This window comes from Amblyomma americanum, chromosome 2, assembly GCF_052857255.1.
Source record: "Amblyomma americanum isolate KBUSLIRL-KWMA chromosome 2, ASM5285725v1, whole genome shotgun sequence".
NCBI classification, from domain to species: domain Eukaryota; kingdom Metazoa; phylum Arthropoda; class Arachnida; order Ixodida; family Ixodidae; genus Amblyomma; species Amblyomma americanum.
This window is the reverse complement of record NC_135498.1, coordinates 4,398,265-4,422,717: the sequence shown is the minus strand read 5'-3', so window position 1 is coordinate 4,422,717 and position 24,453 is coordinate 4,398,265. Positions and strand designations below refer to the sequence as shown.

Below are 24,453 nucleotides of genomic sequence, written 5' to 3'. Positions count from 1 at the left end.
CAAAAAAATATCGCGAAGAACATTGCTGTCCTTCGTGTTTCCTTCGTGCTATATTTTACGTGATGGACGGTAACCTAGTCTCCCGATTTTCGGCTTTATTGTAAATCTGGCTTGAAGGACCGTGCGCCGTGATAACAAAATCCTTGTTACGTTTCCCGGAACAGTATCCCCACGAGTTGAGATGAGATGAGCGAGACGGAGACAAGATAAACGAGCGCCTGAAATATCGAGACAATTGCGCACAGTGAGATAGGCTCGCCCTGAACAACCATCACGAGGTTTCGTATCAGCCGGAGGTTGAATGGCCGATTATATTTGTTCAATGTCACTCTGTCTTATCGTCCATCGCTTGAACGACCATTGCACATTTGAACTTCTCTCGAAAACGTGTGTCAAACCTTAAATGCCATAACGATAAGGGCGTGCTATCAAAATCAGTCTGTGGCGAGGGCTCCTTTTCACGCATCATCATTGTAATATGCCTGTATTATGTCAACATCAAGCAACGCGGTGTCTGCACGGCTGTCAATCACGTCATAACATCGGCAGAGTTTCTTTCTGTCGATGCACACTGGAGCATTTTTCGCCAGTGAAAGAAAACTTAACTGAAAGGTATTCTTATCGTAATTTTCAAATTTGGAAGTCTTAGATCGGCAGCGCTAATTAGACCTAATAAGTAGCGTAAAAATGGGTTTAAATTTTGCAGACTGGAACTGTACCCGCGGAAATGAAAGTGACATCTTAATTTTGTGAGCGCAGCACGTATGTGCAGACGTGTAGGTGCAGATGAACGAAGCGATGAAGTCGTATAGACGCAAGAAATAATAGAGGATAAATTAAAAAGTTCTGCCTACCTAACTGTAACCTGTTTTATGCAGTGATGCAACTGGAACACGATACGTTTAAATGGAAACGAAGGTCGTCTACGGAGAAGGACTACACCGTGAAGCGGCGCAATGTTAGAAAAATATCTGCCAAACCACAATTCATTTAAATGAAACATGTTTCTATTCCATTACTTAATAAAACAGGTTGCAGACGTAGAGGCTAATTCATTGAACATCCCTGGTAAGCAGGTATGCAATTACGCGTGCAAGCAGACCGTGGTTGCGTGCAGGAGGACCTTTTTTGGAATCCCAGAAAAATACAAAAAAATCTCAGTGTCGATGGAATTGGAAAACCACGCCTGGTGTGTGGCCTGATTCCGGCGACGGGAACTGACAATGCACCCTCTCCCTGAAACAGGATTTGGCCAGCCCGGTGTAGTGATTGGCCGCCAGGTATAATGCCGCCAGGAGTTACAATATTTTATGCGAAACTTACCTTTTTCGTTGTCGATGATGGTGTTCGGCAAATTTGATCATGTTTCCGGCGACATTTTTTTGCAAGTTCACCCTTTGTGCTTAGTGAGCGCTCTTCAACTGCGCGATTTCGAACAGTTTCCGGGTCTTAGTCTAACAACGAAGACGAGCTTAAGGCAGCTGGCATGCAGAAGTCAAACTAGGTTGTCATCATACTTTTCTACAGTGACGTCCTTGGACGACGAGGATGTCCTAGTCTCTTTCGACGTGAAGTCAGTGTTTACGTCAGTCCCGGTAGACATCGACATCGCAGTTTCATCCTGCAAACGCCTTCTAGAAAACGACTCATCGCTCCCTTCACGTATGCCTTTTGAGGTTGTTAACCTTTGCAGTCTGCTCAAATTCTGCTTGCGCAACACGTATTTTGTATTTAGGAAGCAACACTACAAACAACTTTTTGGCACAGCCATGGGTGCTTCCGTCTCCGTCGTGTGCGCAAACATTGTTCTTGAACGCATTGAAGCAGAGGCACTTGGTTCATTTCATCCAGCCCCTAAACTGTTTCTCCGGTACGTCGATGACTGTTTTTGTGTGATTCGCCGACAGGATGCAAGCCATTTCCTTGAGCACCTGAACTCGTTTCAGCCGACGATACAATTCACCAAAGGAGAAGAACAGAATGGCGCCATTCCCTTCCTGGACGTGCAAAGAACAAGCAATGGGTTCGCTACGTGCGTGTACCGCAAGCCCACCCGCACTGGTCGGTACCTGAGTCGGTGCGCTCCGTTGCGTCCGCACTTTTCGGCCGCGCTTTCCGCCTTTGTTCAAGCCCGGAGAAACTCAGGTCCGAACTAAAAATCGTGATTAGTGATCTTGTCAACAACAGGTACGAAATTCGAGCACATCTTCCTCAGAAAATAAAACGTCAACTGTCATCATCATCATCATCATCATCATCAGCCTGACTACACCCACTGCAGGGCCAACACCTCTCCCGTGTCTCTCCAATTAACCCTGTCCTTTGCCAGCTGCATCCACCCTATGCTAGCAAACCTCATCCGCCACCTTACTTTCTGCCGCCGCCTGCTACGCTTGCCTTCTCTTGGAATCCACTCCGTTACCCTTAAGGACCAGCGGTTGTCTTGCCCAAGCCCATTTTTTCCTCTTAATTTCGACTAGGATGTCATTAACGCGTGTTCCCTCACCCACTCTTCCCGCTTCCGGTCTCTGAAAATAAAACGTCAGCTGTACTTTGCTTTAATACATTCCCGCTTGCATTATTGCATACTAGTCTGGGGTGTCACATCCCGATCTAATTTAAAAAGCTTATTCGTTATGCAAAAGAAAGACTTACGATTTATTCATTTATCATGTCTCTGAATTCTTCGAAAAAACTGGGATATTGAACATTGAGGCTATCTACTGCCAACGGCTTTCTGAAACGATCTTTTCAGAGAAACTGTGAATTGTTTCCTTCTGCGTTTTCTAAGAAAGAACCACTTTACGAGTTAAGGTGGCATTCCTTCTTGAAACCCTTAATCAGAACAAAGTACAGAACGCAATTACTTCACTGGCAAATTCCTAATTGTATGAATACTCATCCTGCCTTAATTGAAATAATCGATCACTCTTCCTCTCTGGCTGGTTTCATAAAAAGAGCTAAATCTTATTTTTTGCACAATTGTAAAAATTTATGACAGTTTCCTGGAGTGTTAGTGTTTTGTTTGCGATTCCTACGAGATGTCAATAAACTTATGCAACAGTGATTTATGTACTTTCACCAGTAATTCATGCGTATTTTGAATCTCTTCGTTACACACTGTTTACTTTGTAAACCAAATGAGTTTTATAGCACTTTGCTAGCAACTTGTATGCTTCCATGTCATTTAGTTTTCTGCTATTCCCTCTCAAGTGAAATTATGCTCGTATATTGAGTTAATTTTATATCGAGTGCCAGATGTTAGTACCAGCTCTTGCTACGGCTGCATTTGTGCTTGTGTTGCCGAGTTATGAAGGCGCAGGGGCCCAGTCAGGAGGTCCTCGTTACCGCCTTTTGCCTCTATTCCATGGCTGTATTGTCAGAAGCACAATAAATTCAAATATGATAATGACCGCAGGACTCCGATGCTCACATCAAAACGTGGAAACAATGGCCACCGAGAAAACCAAGCGGGCAAGCATCCCCTACGCTTCAGGAGACAGCAAGGTCTTAGTCAGGGTCTTCAAGGACTACAAGGTCCATATCGCGCACGTGCCACCAAGTAAACTCAAGCAAAAACTTGTCAGAGTTAAAGACCGGGTTGAAAGAAACAGATTCCCCGGAGTGGCGTACAAAATTCCATGCAAGGACTGCAAAGCTGCATACATCGGCGAATCAGGCAATTTCATTAGGCTCTTAAAACAACATCAAAATGACGTCGCCAGAGGCCGCACAAAAGAAAATGCCTTGGCTGAACACTCTCAAGCTGCATCACATGCCATCGATTGGGACAACGTCTCAGTCATCGCGACGGAGAAGTATTTTTCGTCCCGCCTACTTCTAGGATCACTTCACATCCAAACGACACCACATGTTTTGAATCGAACGCGGGGTAATCTTCCCGAGAATTACGCATGCTCATTACGCCACCTGCACCGTACATAAGTCACCACCCTCGTCCATCCGCTGCCATTGTAAACAAGGGACCCGTACGAGCCCCGAAACGTCAATTGTTTTTTCCTTTTCTTTTTTGGCGAGTGCTCTTGTTTCTGCTATCACGTGATACAACTGGCTAGAGCGAACGGTTGGAGCGACGGCCGGCGTAGCGGCGGACGTTCAGCTCTGCATGCGAGAAGTGGAGCTTCGCTCCAAAACAGCGAAAAAAGGCGACCGACGTTAAAAGAACAGACACCAAAAGCACTGTTGTTCGTACGTCCGTCATCTCTTAGTGCTGATTCTCAAAGATGTACACCTCAAATGCCAGCATTACTCCCTCACTTAAGCCCACGTCCCAGAGCAGTACCCAGTCGACCGAGAAACCCAAAAGCACGTGCTCAAAGGATGCGCAGTTGTGCGCGTCTTTCGTAGCTTACCCCGACGCGTTTTTTTTTTTTTCCCGTCCTGGCGTCGCATGCGCATAAGTCGCAGAAACGGTTCGAGCGCCTGGTAGTCCATCTAATCAGCCTGGTTCTGTGGCAGAATCGAAACGCTGCTGTTCAGTCAACGCGGACGCGCCGTCTCGTATTCCTAATGTTAGCTCGCCTAATACGAGTGATATGGAGCCATCTGGACAGCTAGCTCATTACCATAGGTGAGGAAGTTTCTCTTCGAAAGTGGTCAGCACTACACATACTTGTGTCCCGCGGAAGGCTGGCCGTGGTACAGGCACACAGAGGCGCCGCATCTTCATCCACGCTTGCCCCACCCCTAGCACAGAACTGTAAACCCCTCCCTCCCCTTTGATGTTGTGGTTTTCTGTGTTTTGCCTTTTTGATTCCTTTTCTTCCATAAAAACTGCAGTCGCACGATTGCGGCTCCAACTATGCTTGTAAGCCCGAAAGATTACTGGTTGGCCTGTATCAAAAATACTGGACGGCTATAGTCGGAGAGAGAAACTATAATGAAACAGGAGTCGTCTGCCTGGATAAAACTCAAGAACGAATGGGGCAAATGCCCCCCCCCCCCCCACCCCTAGCACAGAACTGTAAACCCCTCCCTCCCCTTTTATGTTGTGGTTTTCTGTGTTTTGCCTTTTTGATTCCTTTTCTTCCATAAAAACTGCAGTCGCACGATTGCGGCTCCAACTATGCTTGTAAGCCCGAAAGATTACTGGTTGGCCTGTATCAATAATACTGGACGGCTATAGTCGGAGAGAGAAACTATAATGAAACAGGAGTCGTCTGCCTGGATAAAACTCAAGAACGAATGGGGCAAATGCCCCCCCCCCCCCCCCCCCCCTCTCAAAGGAGCCCATCCAGGCAATGGCATCGAACTGCTCCCGAATGGCATTCTTGAATGCCCCACTCTGCACCTATCGTGCGGATAATGGCCACATGAATTTCCACGTCCGCGTCGGCTGTTTGTAATTGTTTTGTAATATTAACAGCAGGCGCGCACCTAGCAATACAAGCCCATATCTATATGTCCTCAATATAACCCCCGTGAATGCTAAACCGAACCTTTCAGTTCTGGGTCTGGTTATATCGATTGTCAGCAGGGTCATATTGTTTTCTGCAGCTACCTCTGAATCCTTGTGAAGTTGCATCATGTTGTTTGTTTTTGTTGTTTCTTTGGAATCGCTTGGGCGGACTTGGCTGCGGTGCCACACTGCTGATTCATTTTCCTTTTCTTCGGCTGTTTGTCGTATCAGCTGGTGCAGAAATCGCATGCTGCCATCGTAGTAGGTCTCGTTAACTCGTTTGTAGTCAAACATGGCCTGGCTCAAGGACAGGTGCGAGGCCGCGATGCACTGCAAGCAGAAGAGAAAGTGGTCAGAGAGCGCGAGGACTTTGCTGCGGCACCTGACGATGCATGCAGCTGTTCACTCTTCCTCCATTTCCCCGTTCATCCTGTAAATAAATCCGCCCACCTCGTCGCAGCCTAATATATGTAAATATGCCGGACAAAATGACTGGACTTACTTTAGCGCTTTCAAAAATCTGTCTGGAATTAAAAAAAGAACGGTCTGTGCGGCTGGCAAAAAAAAAATCTTAATGAATGAAGGCTTTTTGCTAAATTGTTATATTATAGATAACGCGCTTTCGTTGGTCCTGATCGAATACTCCAGTTCTTAAATACAAGCCAGCGCTGCTGAAGACAGGGTTTCCGTTCCAATAATAAACGCTGACTTAATGCAACATTGCGCTGAAATACTTAGGATTGGCAAGTGCATCGCCGCCTGCGACAAGCAAAAAAAAAAAAGGGAAGGGCGCACCACTCCAAATATGGCTCGCACTGTGCAACGACTTTGCTTGCTTCGTTGAAGAGATGAGAAAAAGTATGGAGGGAAGGAACAAGGTTGCAGTAGACTAGAAAACTGTGGAGATGATTACTGGAGAACACTCAGCCTCAGTAGCGATATGGCGCAATAAAGCCGCTATCAGGGTCCCGTGGTGCAGGTGCGGCAATCTCTACATGTAATCTGTAATCTGTGCTCGGCTCAGTTCTGATACCTCCCATTTCTCAGGACTGGGATTTTATTGTATTCTACTGCCCCTAGTCTTTCCCGCCTAGTGCGACGTCATTAAGTGTCACCGTACTACCATGATATAGAGCCGGGAAAAAAAAAAATCTCGCCTGTCTCCAACGTGAACTGAGATAGCAGCTCACCTCGTGGTTTGCTGCAAACTTTCATTGCATCTATCCCTCTTTCCTCCCATCTGTGCTTTCCCGGATGAAGTATATACCCAAATGTTCTTTGAAGCGAAGCCTAGCTGTAGTTCCTGACGTGCAGATTCGAACAGGTCCGAATCCGCAGACTTCGTACGTCATTATAAAGGATGACGTCGGACTTGCTTTTTCTACGGTACTAAAACTGTACTTGATTTAGAGAATGAAAAGCATGCATATCCGGAGCGCAAATGACCAAAAATGCATCGCGATGGCAAAGGAGCTCAATGTCTTTTATTGTAGTGCGTGTGTGCGACACATGCGAACAATGAGCTCGCGAACATGGCTGCCCGTGTATGAGAAATATTATCACGCTCGCATACATAATCCACAAAAAATATAGAACTAAATATGGGTGTATCGCTAAGCGACTGGCTTTTATTTAGGTACATTTTAATGTTAACAACTCAATTCTCCCGAATTAGCTAGTTCACTGCTTCTTATCTGCTGGCTCTGAAAAGCGCGGCGGCGACCTAATCGAGGGGTCGTTCAGAGCCACAACCTGACAAAAGCGCTGCACGTCGAACACCATCGACTTCACCCCCCAAAAATTGTCGAGTCAGTCTTGATCTTTCTGGCATATCTCAACTAAACTGTTCTTATTAAATAAAAATTCTGACGGCACTTCAGTCTGCTTACGTGCAGGAATGCGAAAGCTAAGGCGCCCGTGTGCTGTGCGATGTCAGTGCACGTTAAAGATCCCCAGGTGGTCGAAATTATTCCGGAGCCCTCCACTACGGCACCCTTTCTTCTTTCAATCCCTCCTTTATCCCTTCCCTTACGGCGCGGTTCAGGTGTCCAAAGATATATGAGACAGATACTGCGCCATTTCCTTTCCCCAAAAACCAATTATTATTATTATTGTGTTTGGAGGAAAGGAAAGGTTTTTGAGGAAAGGAAGCAGTAGCCCTCAAATTCTCGACATCTCGGTGGGTACCTCAACCACGCTTTAAAGCTTGCAACTGTACGTGCATATGTCATCGGTCCGAACCCCTGTCGCAAGCTAGGCTCCAACTTCACATCTCGACATCTCAGTGGACAGCTGAACCGCACCTTAAGGGAAAATGTAGTCTCAGAAAGAACGCAATTTAAGGTGCATATGTGATTGGTCCAAATCCGTGTCACAAACTAACCCCCAACTTACCCCCAACAACCCCCAACATGTAAGCTATGTGCAAAGAGAAATGCTACGACACCACCCAGAATGCTGTACGGCGAACGGTTGTTCAAACGCCAAGGCGCACGTGTGCTGTGCGATGTCAGTGCACGTTAAAGATCCCCAGGTGGTCGAAATTATTCCGGAGTCCTCCACTACGGCACCTCTCTCTTCCTTTCTTCTTTCACTCCCTCCTTTATCCCTTCCCTTACGGTGCAGTTCAGGTGTCCAAAGATATATGAGACAGATACTGCGCCATTTCCTTTCCCCAAAAACTAATTATATATATATAACGGTTTGTTCAAAAATTTGGTGAATTTCTTCGGGAATACTGCAAGCACATTGAGGTTAAGCAGTGAAAGACATCGCTGCATCGCTGAGATTTCGTCTGACAAGCGAATGTCCGGACCCCGTAGAATATCTGTTACGGGTCCAATTGGACTTATTTTTGTAAATGTGGCGGAGAGTGTGAAGGATGTTTCTCTCCCGCCACCGGTTGGCCCGGTATTGCACTACCTCCGGGATCGGCCTTGTCTTTAGCGCGTCTTTACTATCCTGTCTTTCTATCCCATCTTTCAACTCTCCTACTATCTGCTCGTGGTACCGATTGTGGCCCGGCTAAAGCCAGTGAGCAGGCCTGTGCACTTTCCTTTTCTTTCTTCCTGGTAGATTTCGTCTGCACTTGTGATATCTGGTGCTCAAACCGGCGCCGTCGCTACGGCGGACGCTGTTTGCCCCCCCCCCCCCCCCCTTCCGCGGAGCGTCTCTTTCCATCATTCTTCCTCTCTGTCTGCACGTGGCAGCGTTTATGACTCATCTCGTGTGTGACGTCGTCACTCTATAAATATTGCGTCATCCTGTGGCGTGACGTTATTACCTTGACACGTGACTCATTTTTCTTCAAAAGTCTTTGTCATGTGACTTTTGCATGACGTCATCACCTTGCCACATTAAGTTCATTTTTGCAAATCATCGTGTCACGTGACTCACTAATTCACTCAATTAGTCACGCTAATTAGTTATGACGTCAGAGGTGTTCGTTTCGTTCTTTCAACTTTATTAAAAACTAATTCTCCCTAATTATGCTATTTTTTTAAATACACTAACGGTGTGACGGCATCATTCTTCATGGAATATTGCATCATTCATTTATTTTTTCCTCATGATCATCAATCTTTTGCACGTTCATTCATCTGGATTGGCATCATCATGCGGACACAAGTAGAGAACTGTCTGTCAGCGCACCGTTCCCTGAGTCTCTTTTTTTATTTTTTCGCGGCTGTCCACGCACATCCACTGCACCGTCCGGCGCCCTTGACATGGATCGAGCGGAGTGAGTTGTTGGGCTGTCCCTGCGGGGATGGCTATTTGCCGCGGTGCAATGGGACAAAAAAAAAATTTACGCACAAAGAGAGTGGCAGATGCTTTATTTACGGAACAAAAAGCACCATTCGTAAGAACAAGTCGTGTGTTAGCCAAATTTCAGTATCTTTGTCCATTAGTTTAGTAATTTTTTTTATTTCCTGTGATCTTCGCTTTGTTTCTTCTTGTTTGTGCTTACGACGCTGGTGTTTCGCCTTGGCTGCATTTTTATTCTGTGCGTATGCCATGGAAACTTCTCGTAAAAACCCCGTGAAGTGCAAAGTTTTTGTCCAGGATGTCCGGTAGAGTGCTTCAGGGCAGAACGAGGGCAGTGAAGATGAAATCCATGAGAGCACAAAATGAAACAGGCGTGAAAGGGCGGCCTCAGACCGGTTACCATATTTTAGTCAGCTTTACTTGTCGGAACGTTGGACAGCTAGTGAACTGAAACTTCCTTCCCGCCCCTTGTTTATTTTGAGCTATTAGTACAATCGAACCCGGGTATATATCTAACTCGAAGGAGATCGCGACACAGTTCGACTTATCGATAATTGGATGCATAAAAAGGGCAATAGATAAACTTATCTGCAACCTAGAGGCAAGAATACATTGCACCGACGTTAGTAAGGCTCTTCTTACAGCGACATGCCGCCCGCCGTCATGCTGGCAGCACACCGCTGGCCAGACTTTGCTAGGCCTAGCCTGCTTCGCACTGATGCTCGAGCGGACGTCTCTTCATGACTCGGCAATAGCTATCACAAGATGTCTAGCCCTGTTACGAGTACACTATAAATACAGCAATCGCTCATTGCAATTAAGGTGCGGTTGTTACGGTTGGCAGCGAAGCGAGCGACGCACGCCTCCAAGCTCCAGGTAGGTTGGCTTCACCGCATGACGTCAGTGTGGCGTCTAAGAAGAGTGAAAAAGATGGAAGGCTACCCTCAGGCACGAACACCACGCTCATAGCTCAAGCGTTATTACGAAGTGTGCGCGAAAACTGACCGAAGCACCGCTTATAAGGGCGCGGCGCGCAGTTCGATATACGGCCGAAATTACAGTTCGATATACAGCACAAGCTTCGTATATTTTAACACAGGATTTTCAAGAGAATAATTCATGTGTTCGGTATAGCCAGTAATTCGAAATTTTGAGATATCCTGGCTCGATTGCATAAGAGCTCCAACATTGCGAGCAGACTTTGTCAATGACCCCTTACTTGTTGGGTTGCAGGTTTCTCCGACCTTCGTGTGCAGCAAATATCGACAAGCCTATATCTATGCTTCGCTCAGCGGCCTCGGCAAGTCAGTCGGGTAATTTAGGATTCCGACAAGAATTCAGCTATAAAGGTAACTTTTCTTTTGCCACAAACATAAGAGCACGAATGGGCGAAAAATTGGAATTAAACTAAACAAAAAAGACCCTGTGCTTTACCGCACAGCAGATCCATAAAAACCATTTTTAAACCGTGCGAGCAGGGAAATAAATTTCATATGTTCCACAGAACCAATCTCGGATCACTACTATAAACCGCCAGTTTCAACACGCTCGTAAATATGAGAGTTTCTGTGTCACCAGCGATCACAGGCGACCTTTCAGCAAGTTGTACGGAGGCCGCCACACTAAGCGCCACCAGAGGGGGGTAGACGACAGACGTCCAGGATAGCTGTTATGTATTTTTGTTTGTTTGTTTGTTTGTTTTGTTATGATGTAACAGCGGACCCTTGGCACGATAGCGCACACAAAAACGGATTTTTCTCGGGTATGTTCTTCTTTCATGTGACAGCACGTTCCGTCAGGAAGAAAATAAGTTGGAGTAATTCAGAGATGATGAGGTCGACGTCAGCATCGGGCTCTCAGTGGCGTTCAGCAAGGGCCTGACCGAGGAGAGTTCCTTGTCTCTCGCCCAATCGGGAAATGATTGCAGGCCGAAAACGTAAACGCCCAGGGCATGAATCATGGCGGTTTCCACCAGGGAGCACAGCATGTTCATCATCAGCCCCGGCTTCGCCTGCAGGATGGAAGCAGAAAGAGAATAAATAAACACGGGGGAGGGGGGCTTTGAACAGCAGAAAGCGAGGCCTCATATTGCACGCGGCACTTTCTTTCCTTCGTTCTGACGCAGCGGCCACAGCATGCTTCGCAGCTAACTGAGCTCATTCATTCATTCATTCATTCATTCATTCATTCATTCATTCATTCATTCATTCATATTTTATTCATACACCAGAGTGTACAGGAGGCCAAGGTAGAAGCCGTTCTACGACGGCTTTAGGGGTCCCTGGCCCCCAAATACAGTTGCAGCGGAAAGCATAAACTCATCAACAAAAAAAGATTACAGTCTTATGCTACTTGTATGTGAGCATTCTCAAACATAGAAAGATTATGCAGAGATTATACAGAGAGATTATATACACAGAGATTATACAGATTATACCGATTATACATAGATGATCTATGAAGGACATACTTGTATGCACAAAAAACAATAGAAACATCCATGATGACAATCAGTTTGTAAATAGCTGTTTAAACTCAGACAGGGTTATTTCACAAGATCAGTGCCTTGTCTATTGTAATCGTTTAGAAGCCTCGGTACAGTATTCTGGAGCATTTGTGTACCATAATTGGTGCGGCATTTTGAGATTTTCCAGTATTCTGTGTTTCTTGTGGGATATGGCAGATCATTTTGCGTCAATCCTGCGACATCCAAAAGGAAAGATACCGAGTGTTTTGCGCTGAAATAGAACACGCGAGACAGTATATAACGGTATAAAGCATGTGCTTGGTGCACGTCGAACTGTTTAAAGAGAGGGGCAGACGATTCTGTGTATTTTAGATTTGCAATTATGCGTAAGATTCTTTTTTGTAGTTTTAACAGCTTGTTTAAATTGGTCGTGGTAGTGGTGCCCCATACTAAAAAGCAGTAATGTAGAGAGGACACAAAGAGAGCATTATATATCATTAGTTTTACTGATTGTGGAAGGCAGTAACGGTGGTGACTTAGTATTCCAGTGACCGAGCTTAGCTTCTGCAATAAGTTATTTACATGATCATCCCAATGTAGGTTCTCTGAAAAATAAACACCCAACACCTTAACACATGGAACAATATCTATTTTACAATTTCTAAAGGTGATATCATGCTTAAAGCTAATGCGTCTGCCCTTTGGACTAAGAATCACTGCCTTTGTTTTTTTAGTGTTTATGTTTAGATGGTTATTGCTTGTCCAGGTATCAAGCTTTCCTAACACACTATTCGCTCTCATTATTAAATCAGTTTCACAAGCTGATAGGATAAAGATACTCGTGTCATCCACATATATGACTAGGTTAATGCCGGGACAAATGTGGGTTGTGTCATTTATATACAAAATAAAAAGTAATGGTCCGAGAATGCTTCCTTGCGGGACGGCCGCAATAATTTGTTGTTCACTAGATATGAAGTCATTTACTGAGACAAACTGTATCTTGTTTGAAAGATAGCTATTTATTAACTTCAAGGGGAGACCGCGGATTCCATAATGGTTTAATTTATCAAGCAAAAATGGAGTGTCTGATAGAGTGAGCAAAATTGAGCGTCGGATGATTTCGCCAGAGAGGCAGCGCGGAAGTTTTTCCCCAAGTATGATGTGTTGCCTCCAAGGGTCATAGGAGCCCCCTTGGCTGCCATTTCAGCATATGTCGATAAGCTCCCATCTACAGCCGACGCCGAGGGAATTGCAAGCCCATTTTCAATGCCCGAGTTGCTTGCAGCAATAGACGAGGCCCGTCGGAAGACTGCGCCCGGTCCTGACTCCATTCCGTACGAGGTTTACAAGAACTTATGTTCCGCTGTACTGCCTCAACTCCTCGCCACCATTAACAAGGCATGGATAGAAGGCATCGTACCAGAAACCTGGAAATGGGCTATTGTGATTCCCATACCAAAGCCGGGGAAGCCGCTGACAGACCTAAGAAATTTCCGGCCTATATCGCTCACGCCAACATTATGCAAGCTTACCGAAAAAATGTCTGCCACACGACTGTCGTGGTGGCCTGAGCGCCATGGTTTCTACCATCCCGCACAAATTAGCTTTCGTACGTCCATAGGTACAGAAGATAGACTGGCTGTCTTGGCGTCAGCAGTTCTACCCTAAACAGCCACAATGTACGTACTGTATTGGCCATGGACGTTGAAAAGGCGTACGGTAATATCAGTCATGCTGCCATCCTGGAATCGCTTGACATGCTGCATTTCCCCGTTAGAGTGCGCAATTTTGTTAAATCCTTCCTTGCAGGCCGACACTTTGCCATACGCCTCAGTGGTGAGGGCGTCGGACCATTTTTGCCTCTTCGCGGCGTTCCCCAGGGATCGGTGTTATCGCCAACATTTTTTAATATTGGTTTTATCCCCCTTGCTTGGCACTTACATGATGTCTCTGAGATTAAGTTATTATTGTATGCTGATGACATAACCGTGTGGAGCACTCACAACGACCTGATGACTCAAGCAGCAGGCCTACAATCAGTCATAGATATTACGTCGACTTTTGCTTCTTCAATTGGTCTGCAGCTTTCAGTGAGCAAAACCACGTTCGTGTCAGTCGCCAATCGCTGGGAGCGCCGTAAACTCGCTGCAACACCAGTTCGTCTCCATCTATCTGGAACTCCAATTCAAGAAAGTTCGACGCTAAAAATATTGGGCTTGACAATTCAGGAGTCAGGAACAGGTACTGCTTGGCTTTCTCGGGCTAACAAGCAAGCAATTCAGGCGTTGGGTCTGATTAGCCGCATTGCTCCTAAAACAGGCGGAGCCCGCTCTCATGTTGCACGACAGTTGGTGCGGGCGGTTGTGCAACCGCGCCTCGTTTACCAAGCCAAATTCCAGCATTTGACGAGGGCTCAATGGGATCGTCTAGAAGCTGTTAATCGAGAGGCAATGAGGGTCATCACTTGCCTTCCCCGCATTACCCCGATCGTGGCGCTCCAAGAACATGCGCAGCTGAATACACTAGCTGAGCTGGTGCTGCAACGACGCGATGCTCGCCGCCTAAAGTCAAACCTTACACACACAACGTGTGCACTCAGGGCATATGCTTCATCGCACTCCATTCTACAGCCGCCCCCGCCAGTTCTTCCTCCCTGGCGTTTTGTGCAGCTAAGCGACAACAAACCAACTGATCTACGTCGGCCATCATCTACCCTCGCGGCATCGTCATTTCGCGACCGAATTACAGAGCAAGACGCCAATTTGCCCCATGGCTTCATCGTTATATACGTTGACGCAAGCATCCAGGCCTGCGAAACAACAACGGCAGTTTCCTGTCCTTGCAAGCCTTCCCTGAACAAAACGTCAAGGTTTCGCCTCTCAGAACCTCCTTCCTCCTGTGCGGAGATGCTTGCGGTTCAAGAGGCACTTTGCTCTGTGGCCGCCGTTCCCATGCTACCTACGGCCCGCATTGTCATTCGCACCGACGCCCTTCACGTCACACGCCTACTGCGACGAGTCAGTCGCACCCCAGAAATCTGCCAAGACATCCATCGTCTAGCGGCACGCATCCCGCAGCAAATCCGTATTGAGTGGGCCTCGCGTGACCTCCTTAGCGCACAAAGCCGCACAGATTCTGCGACCCGCCTTTCGACCCCAACCCCGTCTTTGCCTCGAGTCCTCACTCTGGATGACACCACCCTCCTTTCAACAAGAAAGGAACACCGCCGGCGCCGCACACGTGCTCTAATCCCTCCGCGTGCGGTAACCCTCCCCCGTGGGTTTGCCCGGCGCTGGTGCCGACGAGAATTCGGCACCTGGCGGCGGTGGGGCTTTCACCGGACATTCCGGATTCCTGTATTGCCTGGATACAGGGCCCATATCATCGCCCACTACTTGATTTCACTATATCAGCACAGATTTTTTCATTTATTTAAGCATCTGACTCAACTCTCAATTCATAATTTTTATGCCCTGAGGCAATAAACATCGCTTCCAAAAAAAAAAAAAAAAGAAGCTGAAACGCTCGCATTCCTATTATTAAATAGCAGAAACGTTGTAGTATATGAAATATGGCTTCTAAACTGGGCGCAGTAATAAAAACATACGACCGTTAAAGCGGCATTTGACGCGCAGTTAATCGCAATCTTTAACGTTTTATTTTTGAAAAGCCTGCGCAGAAACAGCTGTACGGTCTCGCGTTTGTGATGGCGTACTTCGTTAAGTATACCTTCAAGGTTTTTCTCGCACATCTATAGCTTTGCGTAGCCACCTCCGTCCATGTCATTTTTTCCAACGGCCATCCAAGAGACCATACAGCATAATGACCCGCCTGCTAACTAGTATACCGGCTCTGTGGTAAAATTTGCTAGCGTTTTTAATACTGCGCTATAAGTTTCTTCTATAGTCCCTGAGCGGTCGGTGGTTCTGATGTGCCTGGAGATTGTTTCCGACACAGGAAGACACAATGAAGCAGGAAGCTCGGGATGCTTGGGATACGTTCAAGAATCTCTTCAAATCAAATTTTGTTGCGATTGCCAGTACTTATGTATGAACGCGATAGCGTTAAGGAGTTCGTGTCGCAGGAAATCCGGCGTCGTTGACCGTGAGCGAAAAGTCCGCGAAAAAATTCCCAAAGAAGCAGCCTAGGAGGCAGGTGGGCCATCTATGCTCACTTGACCTTGAGGCGTCATTACAACCTGTCCACCTGATTGCGAGCAAACTGCGCACCGTGGCAGGTGGCAGTTTAATTACTGATTGGTTGCGAGAGTTTGTTCGGGAAGAGCAACGTGGCTCGCGCAAACCCCACCCGCGGCAGCACCTGCCATCGCAGGCCAGTGGCGCATTGCTTACCCGCGGCAGTGCGCCAATACCGCCATACCTTTAAGGCGGAGCTTAAGAGTTCCCTCCAATTCTTTGTTAAAGCGAAGGACTTACTAGTACAGCGGCGCCGACTTCGTTGTGTCCTTAACAGTGCAGATATGACCTTCAAGGGGTCTCAATTAATAAAAAAAAGAAGAAACGTGCTGTAGGTGGGAATTGAACTCGGGCCTCCGGCATGCGAGACGGGGACGCTTCCACTCCGCTGCGACTGCTTTTTTTATTTTTTAGTAATTGCCTGACTTTAGCAAAAATTCTACCAAAACAACAATCAGAATAAAATCAAGCACACTATATGGACAATGTACACATTGCGGATTCGAAAACAAACAGCCAAAGACTGGCTTAATAATAATAATAATAATAATAATTGGTTTTTGGGGGAAAGGAAATGGCGCAGTATCTGTCTCATATATCGTTGGACACCTGAACCGCGCCGTAAGGGAAGGGATAAAGGAGGGATTGAAAGAAGAAAGGAAGAAAAAGGTGCCGTAGTGGAGGGCTCCGGAATAATTTCGACCACCTGGGGATCTTTAACGTGCACTGACATCGCACAGCACACGGGCGCCTTAGCGTTTTTCCTCCATAAAAACGCAGCCGCCGCGGTCGGGTTCGAACCCGGAAGACTGGCTTCGTCCAACATAAAATTCACGGATCACCGCATCGCCAGTTAAAGATCCCCAGGTGGTCGGAATTATTCCAGAGACGGCACATTTTTCTTTCTTCTCTCACTTCCTTTCTTCTCTCACTGTTGTGACTTTTTTTAAACAGTTATTGCAATAATTGAAAAGGTAGTTCAGGACGGTATCCGCCGCGGTGGCTCAGTGGTCAGAGCGCTCGGCTACTGATCCGCAGTTCCCGGGTTCGAACCCAACCGCGGCGGCCGCGTTTCGATGGAGGCGAAACGCAAAAGCCGCCCGTGTACTGTGCGATGTCAGTGCACGTTAAAGATCCCCAGATGGTCGAAATTATTCCGGAGCCCTCCACTACGGCACCTCTGTCTTCCTTTCTTCTTTCACTCCCTCCTTTATCCCTTCCCTTACGGCGCGGTTCGAACGTCTGCCGAGATGCGTGGGACAGATACTGCGCCATTTCCTTTCTCCAAAAACCAATTTTTAAAGCGAAAGCTTTACTGGCGGCGAACTTGCGATTTCGCCGTGGCGGTGCTCCGAGGAGGCACATGACGTCACAACGCGCGCCTCGCCGCGGATATTTCTCTATCTCTCGCTCCCTAGTCACTACTGGGCATGCGCCACTAATAGCACCGAACCACAGGTGTTCCGCCACTGCGCAGCGCCGCGCTTTTCCTCAAAATGCAACTGTCAATTTTCTCTTCTTTCCCTCCCTACTGATCCGGAGTTCCCGGGTTCGAACCCGACCGCGGCGGCTGCGTTTTTATGGAGGAAAAACGCTAAGGCGCCCGTGTGCTGTGCGATGTCAGTGCACGTTAAAGATCCCCATGTGGTCGAAATTATTCCGGAGCCCTCCACGACGGCACCTCTTCTTCCTTTCTTCTTTCACTCCCTCCTTTATCCCTTCCCTTACGGCGCGGTTCAGGTGTCCAACGATATATGAGACAGATACTGCGCCATTTCCTTTCCCCCAAAAACCAATTATTATTATTATTATTATTATTATTATTATTATTATTATTATTATTATTATTATTATTATTATTATTATTATTCCCTCCCTCCTTTATCCCTTCCTTTACGGCGCCGTTCGGGTGTCCACCGAGATATGTGAGACGGTTAGTGTGCCATTTCCTTTCCTCAAAAACCAAACAAAACAAGTGAGCCGACGGCGTTCATAGAGTTCATTGGTGTTAGCAACTTTGCAAAGGCCGTTCATTTTCACGAAAGGAAAGGCGCACAACCGGCTCCGTGAGTCAGTGGAGACCTCAATCTCGCATTGATGTACGTGGCGTTGGTGTCCAACTGCAAAAGCCTGCTTTGATTGCGTTCCGCACACTGGATAAGCAACGCGCCCTCCCTGCCACCCTGGGAGGTGACATGCAGGTAACGGTTGAACTCGAGAGATTGATCACCAAATGAACGCTGCGGCCCAGCTATACTCCGTTTCAAACATCATGTGCAACGCTGCCAAAGCTAGCGCTCTTTTTTGCGCTGCCTGCATCCCCGACACAAAATAGTGCGTTGCTTGTGGTGAGCGAAATATAACAAATGCTTTGCGGCCTAGATATTGCTGCAGTGCCGCATGGCAGCCACAACGCTGTCAGCGCTAATGCATTCAGGCCACATCTCTCTCTCACCACCGCCACATGTGTCAAAGCACCAATGAGGCGTCCGCATATCCAGGGAGCCAGTTATGCGCCATTCTTTTGCTCAAAGCCATCGCCGTCTAGAACATTGTCAACGCCAACGCCAATGAACACAGTGAACGCCGACATCTTTCGCTTTGTGTATCCTGGATTAGCTGAGCTAATGCACATTATTTTTTTCAGGACGGGGTTTTTAAAGTACAGCGAGCATTTTATTCACTAATAATATCAGCAGAGAAGGTCCGCACGAACACTGCACTGCGAAGTGGTGCGCCGCCATTCGCAAACATGGTGTCCGCCGAGCCGGCCGAGTATCCTGCACGCAGCAGCTGGTGCTCATTCCTTTCCACAGATGGAGCCACCAGCGTTCTCTTTGCGTCTTTTTGCATATTGACTTTCGCTGAGCAAGCGGTTTTTCTTTCGGAAGGAATCGTTTCCCGACCAATCCTGCTTTAAGCTGGGTTTTTCAGCGATGTCTCGTCAGCGGCGGCGCATTTCTCTCTCTTGACACAGGATGTCGAAGCGTGGGCGTGTCATTACACTGATGATGTCGGCCATCATCAGTGTAATGACTCTGACTTCACAGTGACTCAGCTGCACGAAGTTCGTCGTGCGGTGTCACCTTCGTGCTTTACTTTGAGTGGTGCCCTTGTAAAGGTCATGCATGACTGGTCTGACACGAAAACCGTTGTTAAATATTCAGTTCACATGCACCAACTCAAATATTCTTAATGAGCTAAACTGAAGCCCCTCCCATCTTGTGACTGTCCCGTGATAACAACCGCAAAATTACGCGAACCTTTTTTTCGTTTTCTTCATCTGCCTCCAACAAGCCGGCAACGCCTCTCATGGCGTGCCGATCTGACGGGTGAGCAAGTATTTGGCGGAATCTTGACTTGCCTGAAAATGTCGATCAATTTTTAATTTTGTGCGACACGCTCTTCTCCCTACAAAGCCACAACGATCGCGGCCATCTTCCACGGCAGCTAGTGCTCCTTGCTGGCAAACACTCCATCGCTTAACAAGACAAGCTGTGCAGCTCGTGTAACGGGGAGAGAGAGCTCACCATGTCGGGTATGCGCAGCTTTCCGAGATCGTAGACGATGGCGTTGGGCGGCGTGGCCGCGGGAAGCATGAAGGAGAAGGAGCAGCCGATGGTCACCGGGATGGCGAAGTACAATGGGTGCACACCCCTCGCGATTGCCTGCGACCAAGGAAGCATCGCGCTGTTTTCAGCTGCACAGCGCACTGTTTCCGGGGCGATTAGATATGCCGCACATTTCGCATTATTGCGCATGCGTAATTATCCCATCTTACAATAGGATGCCAATTTTCCCCCGCAACGAAAGCTGCTTCTCCTGAGTTGACAAGAAGTTTTTTTTTTAATATTAGCGAATGAAATATAATGGCAAATTTGATGACAGAGACAGCAAGTATAAACTTGAAATAATTGTTTGCTTAAACTTCTCGCGCAATTTCGGAAATTGCGCCGAGTATTGTGATATTACGCCGAGTCTTCTATCACCATGGGAGCTCGAAAACGGGTATAGTGAGGTGCTCCTGTACCGTGCTCGCGTTTCATTATGTGACAGCAGGGGGAAGATGGAAGCACCGCCAAAGAAATATTATTAAAGAAAAAAGACAGAAGGGAATTCTATTCTCACATTCTTCTTCCTTAGATAGCTATGACTGAGAGCCACGAATCCTGTCGAAGAGTAATTATGTTTTCCTTGTTTTATTTTTTAATCACTGTGTGATAGCGCGTGCTGCGACAGTTAAACTTGTCAATACCTTGGAGGTAGACATACAGTTCGAAAGCCAGTAAAAGTGATGGAAGTGTTCGTTGGCAGCTGCTCGCCATCCGCAGCTCTGTTCAGCGAAATAAAGGCGGAAGCGCTTTCCTTCCAGAGCGCCACCAGTGAGGCGTTATGAAAATGAGAATTGTCACGGCCTCATATACCACGGGTTTCAGGTAAACGCGCCACTAATTTTCAAAAATGTGATTTTTTGACGTTAAAATAAAAAGCTTTTTGCGAGATAGTAATACCAGTGCTGGTGGATATCTGAAAACAGGCGAATCATGTTAACTTTTAAAGTGATTAACTAAATTCTGACAGCTAACTTTATAACTACCACCGATAGAAGCCTGGTTTAAATTCGAGATTTGTAGCAGGTCGTCGTAATAGCCTTGTCAGTTTTTAGAATTTTTAAAACGCAGTTATCACTGCCACAGGGGCTAAACAAACTTTGTTTAGCCATTTCTCGGGCGATTAAAAAATCGCGCGCCTGCGCAGAGCGGACAGTGATGTCCATCATATCGCGTCACACCCGTGGCGCACGTGCCACGTGACAGTCTCCGCCACGCCCACGCAGCGGTGCTCCGGTGAGGGCTGGCCAGACATGGTCACGTGGCACGTTCGCCACGGGTGTGACGCGATTTGATGGACATCACTGTGCGCTCTGCGCATGCGCGCGGTTTTAGTCGCGTGCATCCGCGAAGCACCTGGTATATAGTGCGGCCGCCGAACGCTGTGGTTTCCACCATGTAGACCCTCCTCGTCACCCCTTATTCTTTCGCTTGTGACACTTCGCCGGGTCTTTGCGAGTGATCATCTGTCAACTGCTGCATAGTTCCGTGTCACGCCTGTGCGACTAGGTTCCAGAGGGAATGGCTGTCAAGGAAGCCCAGAACAGAGCGCTCTCGCTCGTATGTGATGAGCAAACCCGTGCATACTGTCATGCGCGCGTCATAACACGGTCATTTTGTGCCAAGCGCTCAAATCCATACATATCCCTCAAAGCCTAACAGGTTTTGAGCACATTTTGGCTTGAATTCTGCGCCAGTTTTCGACGTTTGTGTTAGCTCCCAGATTACTTTACTTCTCATCATCAATGTGCGAACATTGTGGATATAAATGCACCATATGCAACATGCTTAACGTAGGTTGCCGCTGCAAAGGCATGTCGTGAGCAAGTAACACCTTGCCAGTCTCTGTGCCGAAACTGACGGTGGCGTCATTTCATTTGTATAGAAGGCAAAACAGGTAACACTGTTGTGGGAACCAAGCGTATTCTACAGGTATGCACGTTTGTTTCCAAATGACTGCCCACACTGAGTGCCCTCAAACTGCGCAGAGATTTTATAACACTGTAGTAGTTAAATGGCGAAATGGTAAAGTTACGCGCTTCACTTGCTTGTTTTAACAATGCTAATGACAGGCCCACCTCTATGCGCCCCAAGCACATGATCGCTATTGGGCGATTTGGTTCGCGTGGTTATTTTATACTCACCGTTCGGCAGACGACAGGCAGAAGAATGGAACTGACCGCAGCGTTGCTGGTCACTTCCGTCAGCATGGATGCGGCGAAACAGAGGAGCAGTACAGTCAGCACTTCTGGCAGAACCTCGAGGCCCTTGAGACGCTCGACCAGAAGCCCCGACAGGCCGGATTGCTAAAGCATGAAAGTGGGCGACACCACTGGCAATGAGGGCAAGACGCTGACCTCATAAGCATGCATAGCTTGATAATTATCATTGGGTAACGTGCGCAAATTCTTCACGAATAGGGTTTTGGTCTATGGGATTCAACTTTCCAGAGCAACTCAGACTATAAGAGACGCCGTAGTGGAGGGCTCCGGATAATTTCGACCGCCTGGGGTTCTTTAAAGTGCTCTGACATCGCACAGTACACTGGTCTCTAGCATTTCACCTCCATAGAATTGCGACCGCCGCGGCCGGGATCGAAACCGCGTCATTCTAGCCGGCAGTCGAGCACCATAGCCACTGAGCCACCGCGGTGGCTCTTCACGAATAACAAAAGGTGATAATAAGCGAATAGAGGATACACGACCTTGAAATGGCGACGCTCCTGAAAAAAAAACTAAAAAACAACACAGGTGCGTAATCTTGCGCTCTTGACAGGTTGCAGTTCTTGAAAGAATATGTTCACATGGGTGAACATATTCGGATGAGACTCCGGGGCTCTTAATATTGCAAGAACAGCCCTATAACATATTTGCCACTGGTCCCGCGTGCAACGTCAGCAGCCTGGATAACCTACAAAATTAGCACGGGAATAACATAAGCTACAAGAGTAGATCGTCCAGCGAATGTCATCAACCCCTGCTTCACAAAGCAGAAAAGATCACCCGACTACCGCACCTCTTCAGCTGCACAGATTGCTAAACGGTGCACTGCGCAACTTTACAACGCGGCGAACTTACACAGTCGTTATATCGTGCTGTGAAAGCCGGAGCTAAATATTGCGCCCCCACGCGTATTACAGAGCGGAATCGCGCCTTAAAGCGTCGTCATTTCGCAGCCGTGTATCATCAAGCTTGTCCGCAAGTGAGCTTGCGCCATTGGAGCCCTTGTCTAGGGGCACCTACCACCCAGCTCCAGTAAATTCTTCGTTTGCTTAAATAAATGTTTTTATCTCTCTCTGTATTCAACTTTATAAATTAAATGAAGGCCAATGCGGTCTCCCCAATTAAAATTTCTCGCTGGCCGCCTCTTTTTTCCGTTCATTACCTACTGTAAAACCGTTGCTTTTTTAATGTGGATAAGTGTGCTTTGAAATAGTTTCATGGTCTTATGTTTAAAACGAAGGCAATGCGATCACTTTTTTCTGGAGCTGTTACCCTAAAAAGCCGCAAGAGAAGTCTTCATTCCTCGAAGGGGGCCACATGCAGTGACCTGAAAGATTAATGCATCGGTATATTGTGTTTAACGTCCCAAAGCAACACATGTACAATGAGGGGCGTCGTAGTGGAGGGACCTGGATTATGGGTTTCTTTAACGTGCACCAACATCGAAGTCGGGCCATCATCGACCTCGAGCTCAGCAGTCGAGCGGAAAAGCCCCCACGGCGGGCTGCTGGGGCTGCTGAGCGTCGATGTGCTGCACCGGAATATGGACGCGGTGACTATAGCTTCGTTGGTCCTTTCATTGATTCTGCATGGCGTCACGCGCTCTGCTTCGTGATTAGCACTTTTCCGGGCCTCCTTCACACGATAAAGAATTTAACATCGTAAAGAGTAATAATCATTAATTAAATGAATAAACCAATAAAATGCTGACAGTTTTGGCTCCAATTCTGCGAAAAAGAACAAGCGAGAATAGGGACCGCTGTGTTGGAACCCATAATGAGGCGGCCTATAACCTAAGTTCCGACGCTGTCTTTCGGCATGTTCACAACCTTGCATATCTGACTGCGTATGTAATTCCCAGATCAGGTACCAAGTTGCTGCTTTCTTGACCTTTGAAGGCGCGTATACAGTCGGCCGTGTACGAACCATGCACGCCTCTCCGGCAGCCATGCCTCCCCCGATGAGGATCATGACGCCCCAGTGGGCCCGGTCACTGGCCTCGCGCCAAGTGATGATGGGTCCGCTCTTCCAGGGGTGCTTCGGGTCCCGCGGTATGGCGAACAGCAGCAGCGTCACCATCATTGCAGGCGCTGAAGCTTTGATGGCACTGCGCATTTAAATGCGAGGTTCCAGTTTTCGCACCTCCTAGATATTCATGTCTAGGAGGTGACATGACATCGGCAATGGCATATATTTGTGACATTGCCCACACGCTCTCATCGGTATTTGTACAACAGAACATTGAAGTAGAAAATATCAATCCGAATGATATCGCAGGCGCCGCTATTATCGTGGTTAAATTCCCGAACACTTTTTGAAACTTATTTTAGTTTGTCATAAAATATTAGTGCGAAAGCACTGTTTCGATCGGCAAACCCCGAGCGAGATCTTGGGACGCTATGGTTTTGCGGAGATCTTGCGATGTTCGCGGGTTTGTGCCTAGTGAAAGAAATAAATAGAAACAAATCATCAAACAACTGAGACTGAAATTCGAACCCGCCGCGGTGCGAACAGACCAGCTTTGCTGGCCATCTCGCGAGAGCACTATGCTATCGCCGCAGCCGAACCCGCCTTGTGTTAAACTGCAGCACACTCTCGCGCTGTGCACTGCACATCATTTTCTTCATCGACTAATGTCACCATCAAACTAATATTCTCGCTTCGAGCTATGTGGCGATAGTGACAGGCAGATGCGTGCTGCATGCGTTCGCGTGGACGACGCTGTCGCAGAAGCACGACACTAGAGCAATACGCGTTGAAGTTGACAACG

At 47.3% G+C, this 24,453-nt stretch overlaps 1 protein-coding gene across 3 annotated transcripts in view; it reads right to left on the bottom strand.

The window, feature by feature from the left end:
- Positions 1 to 10,856: 10,856 nt before the first annotated feature.
- Positions 10,857 to 24,453, bottom strand: part of LOC144120446 (Na(+)/citrate cotransporter-like) — a 35,432-nt gene continuing 21,835 nt past the window's right edge. For all 3 annotated transcript variants that reach the window (XM_077652845.1, XM_077652844.1, XM_077652846.1), the window contains 4 exons: positions 23,610 to 23,790; positions 21,606 to 21,767; positions 19,381 to 19,518; positions 10,857 to 11,195 (listed from right to left, as the gene is read on the bottom strand). In XM_077652845.1, the coding sequence (XP_077508971.1) occupies positions 10,980 to 11,195; positions 19,381 to 19,518; positions 21,606 to 21,767; positions 23,610 to 23,790 (697 nt within the window). In that variant the 3' untranslated portion in view covers positions 10,857 to 10,979. The remainder of the gene's footprint in view (positions 11,196 to 19,380; positions 19,519 to 21,605; positions 21,768 to 23,609; positions 23,791 to 24,453) is intronic.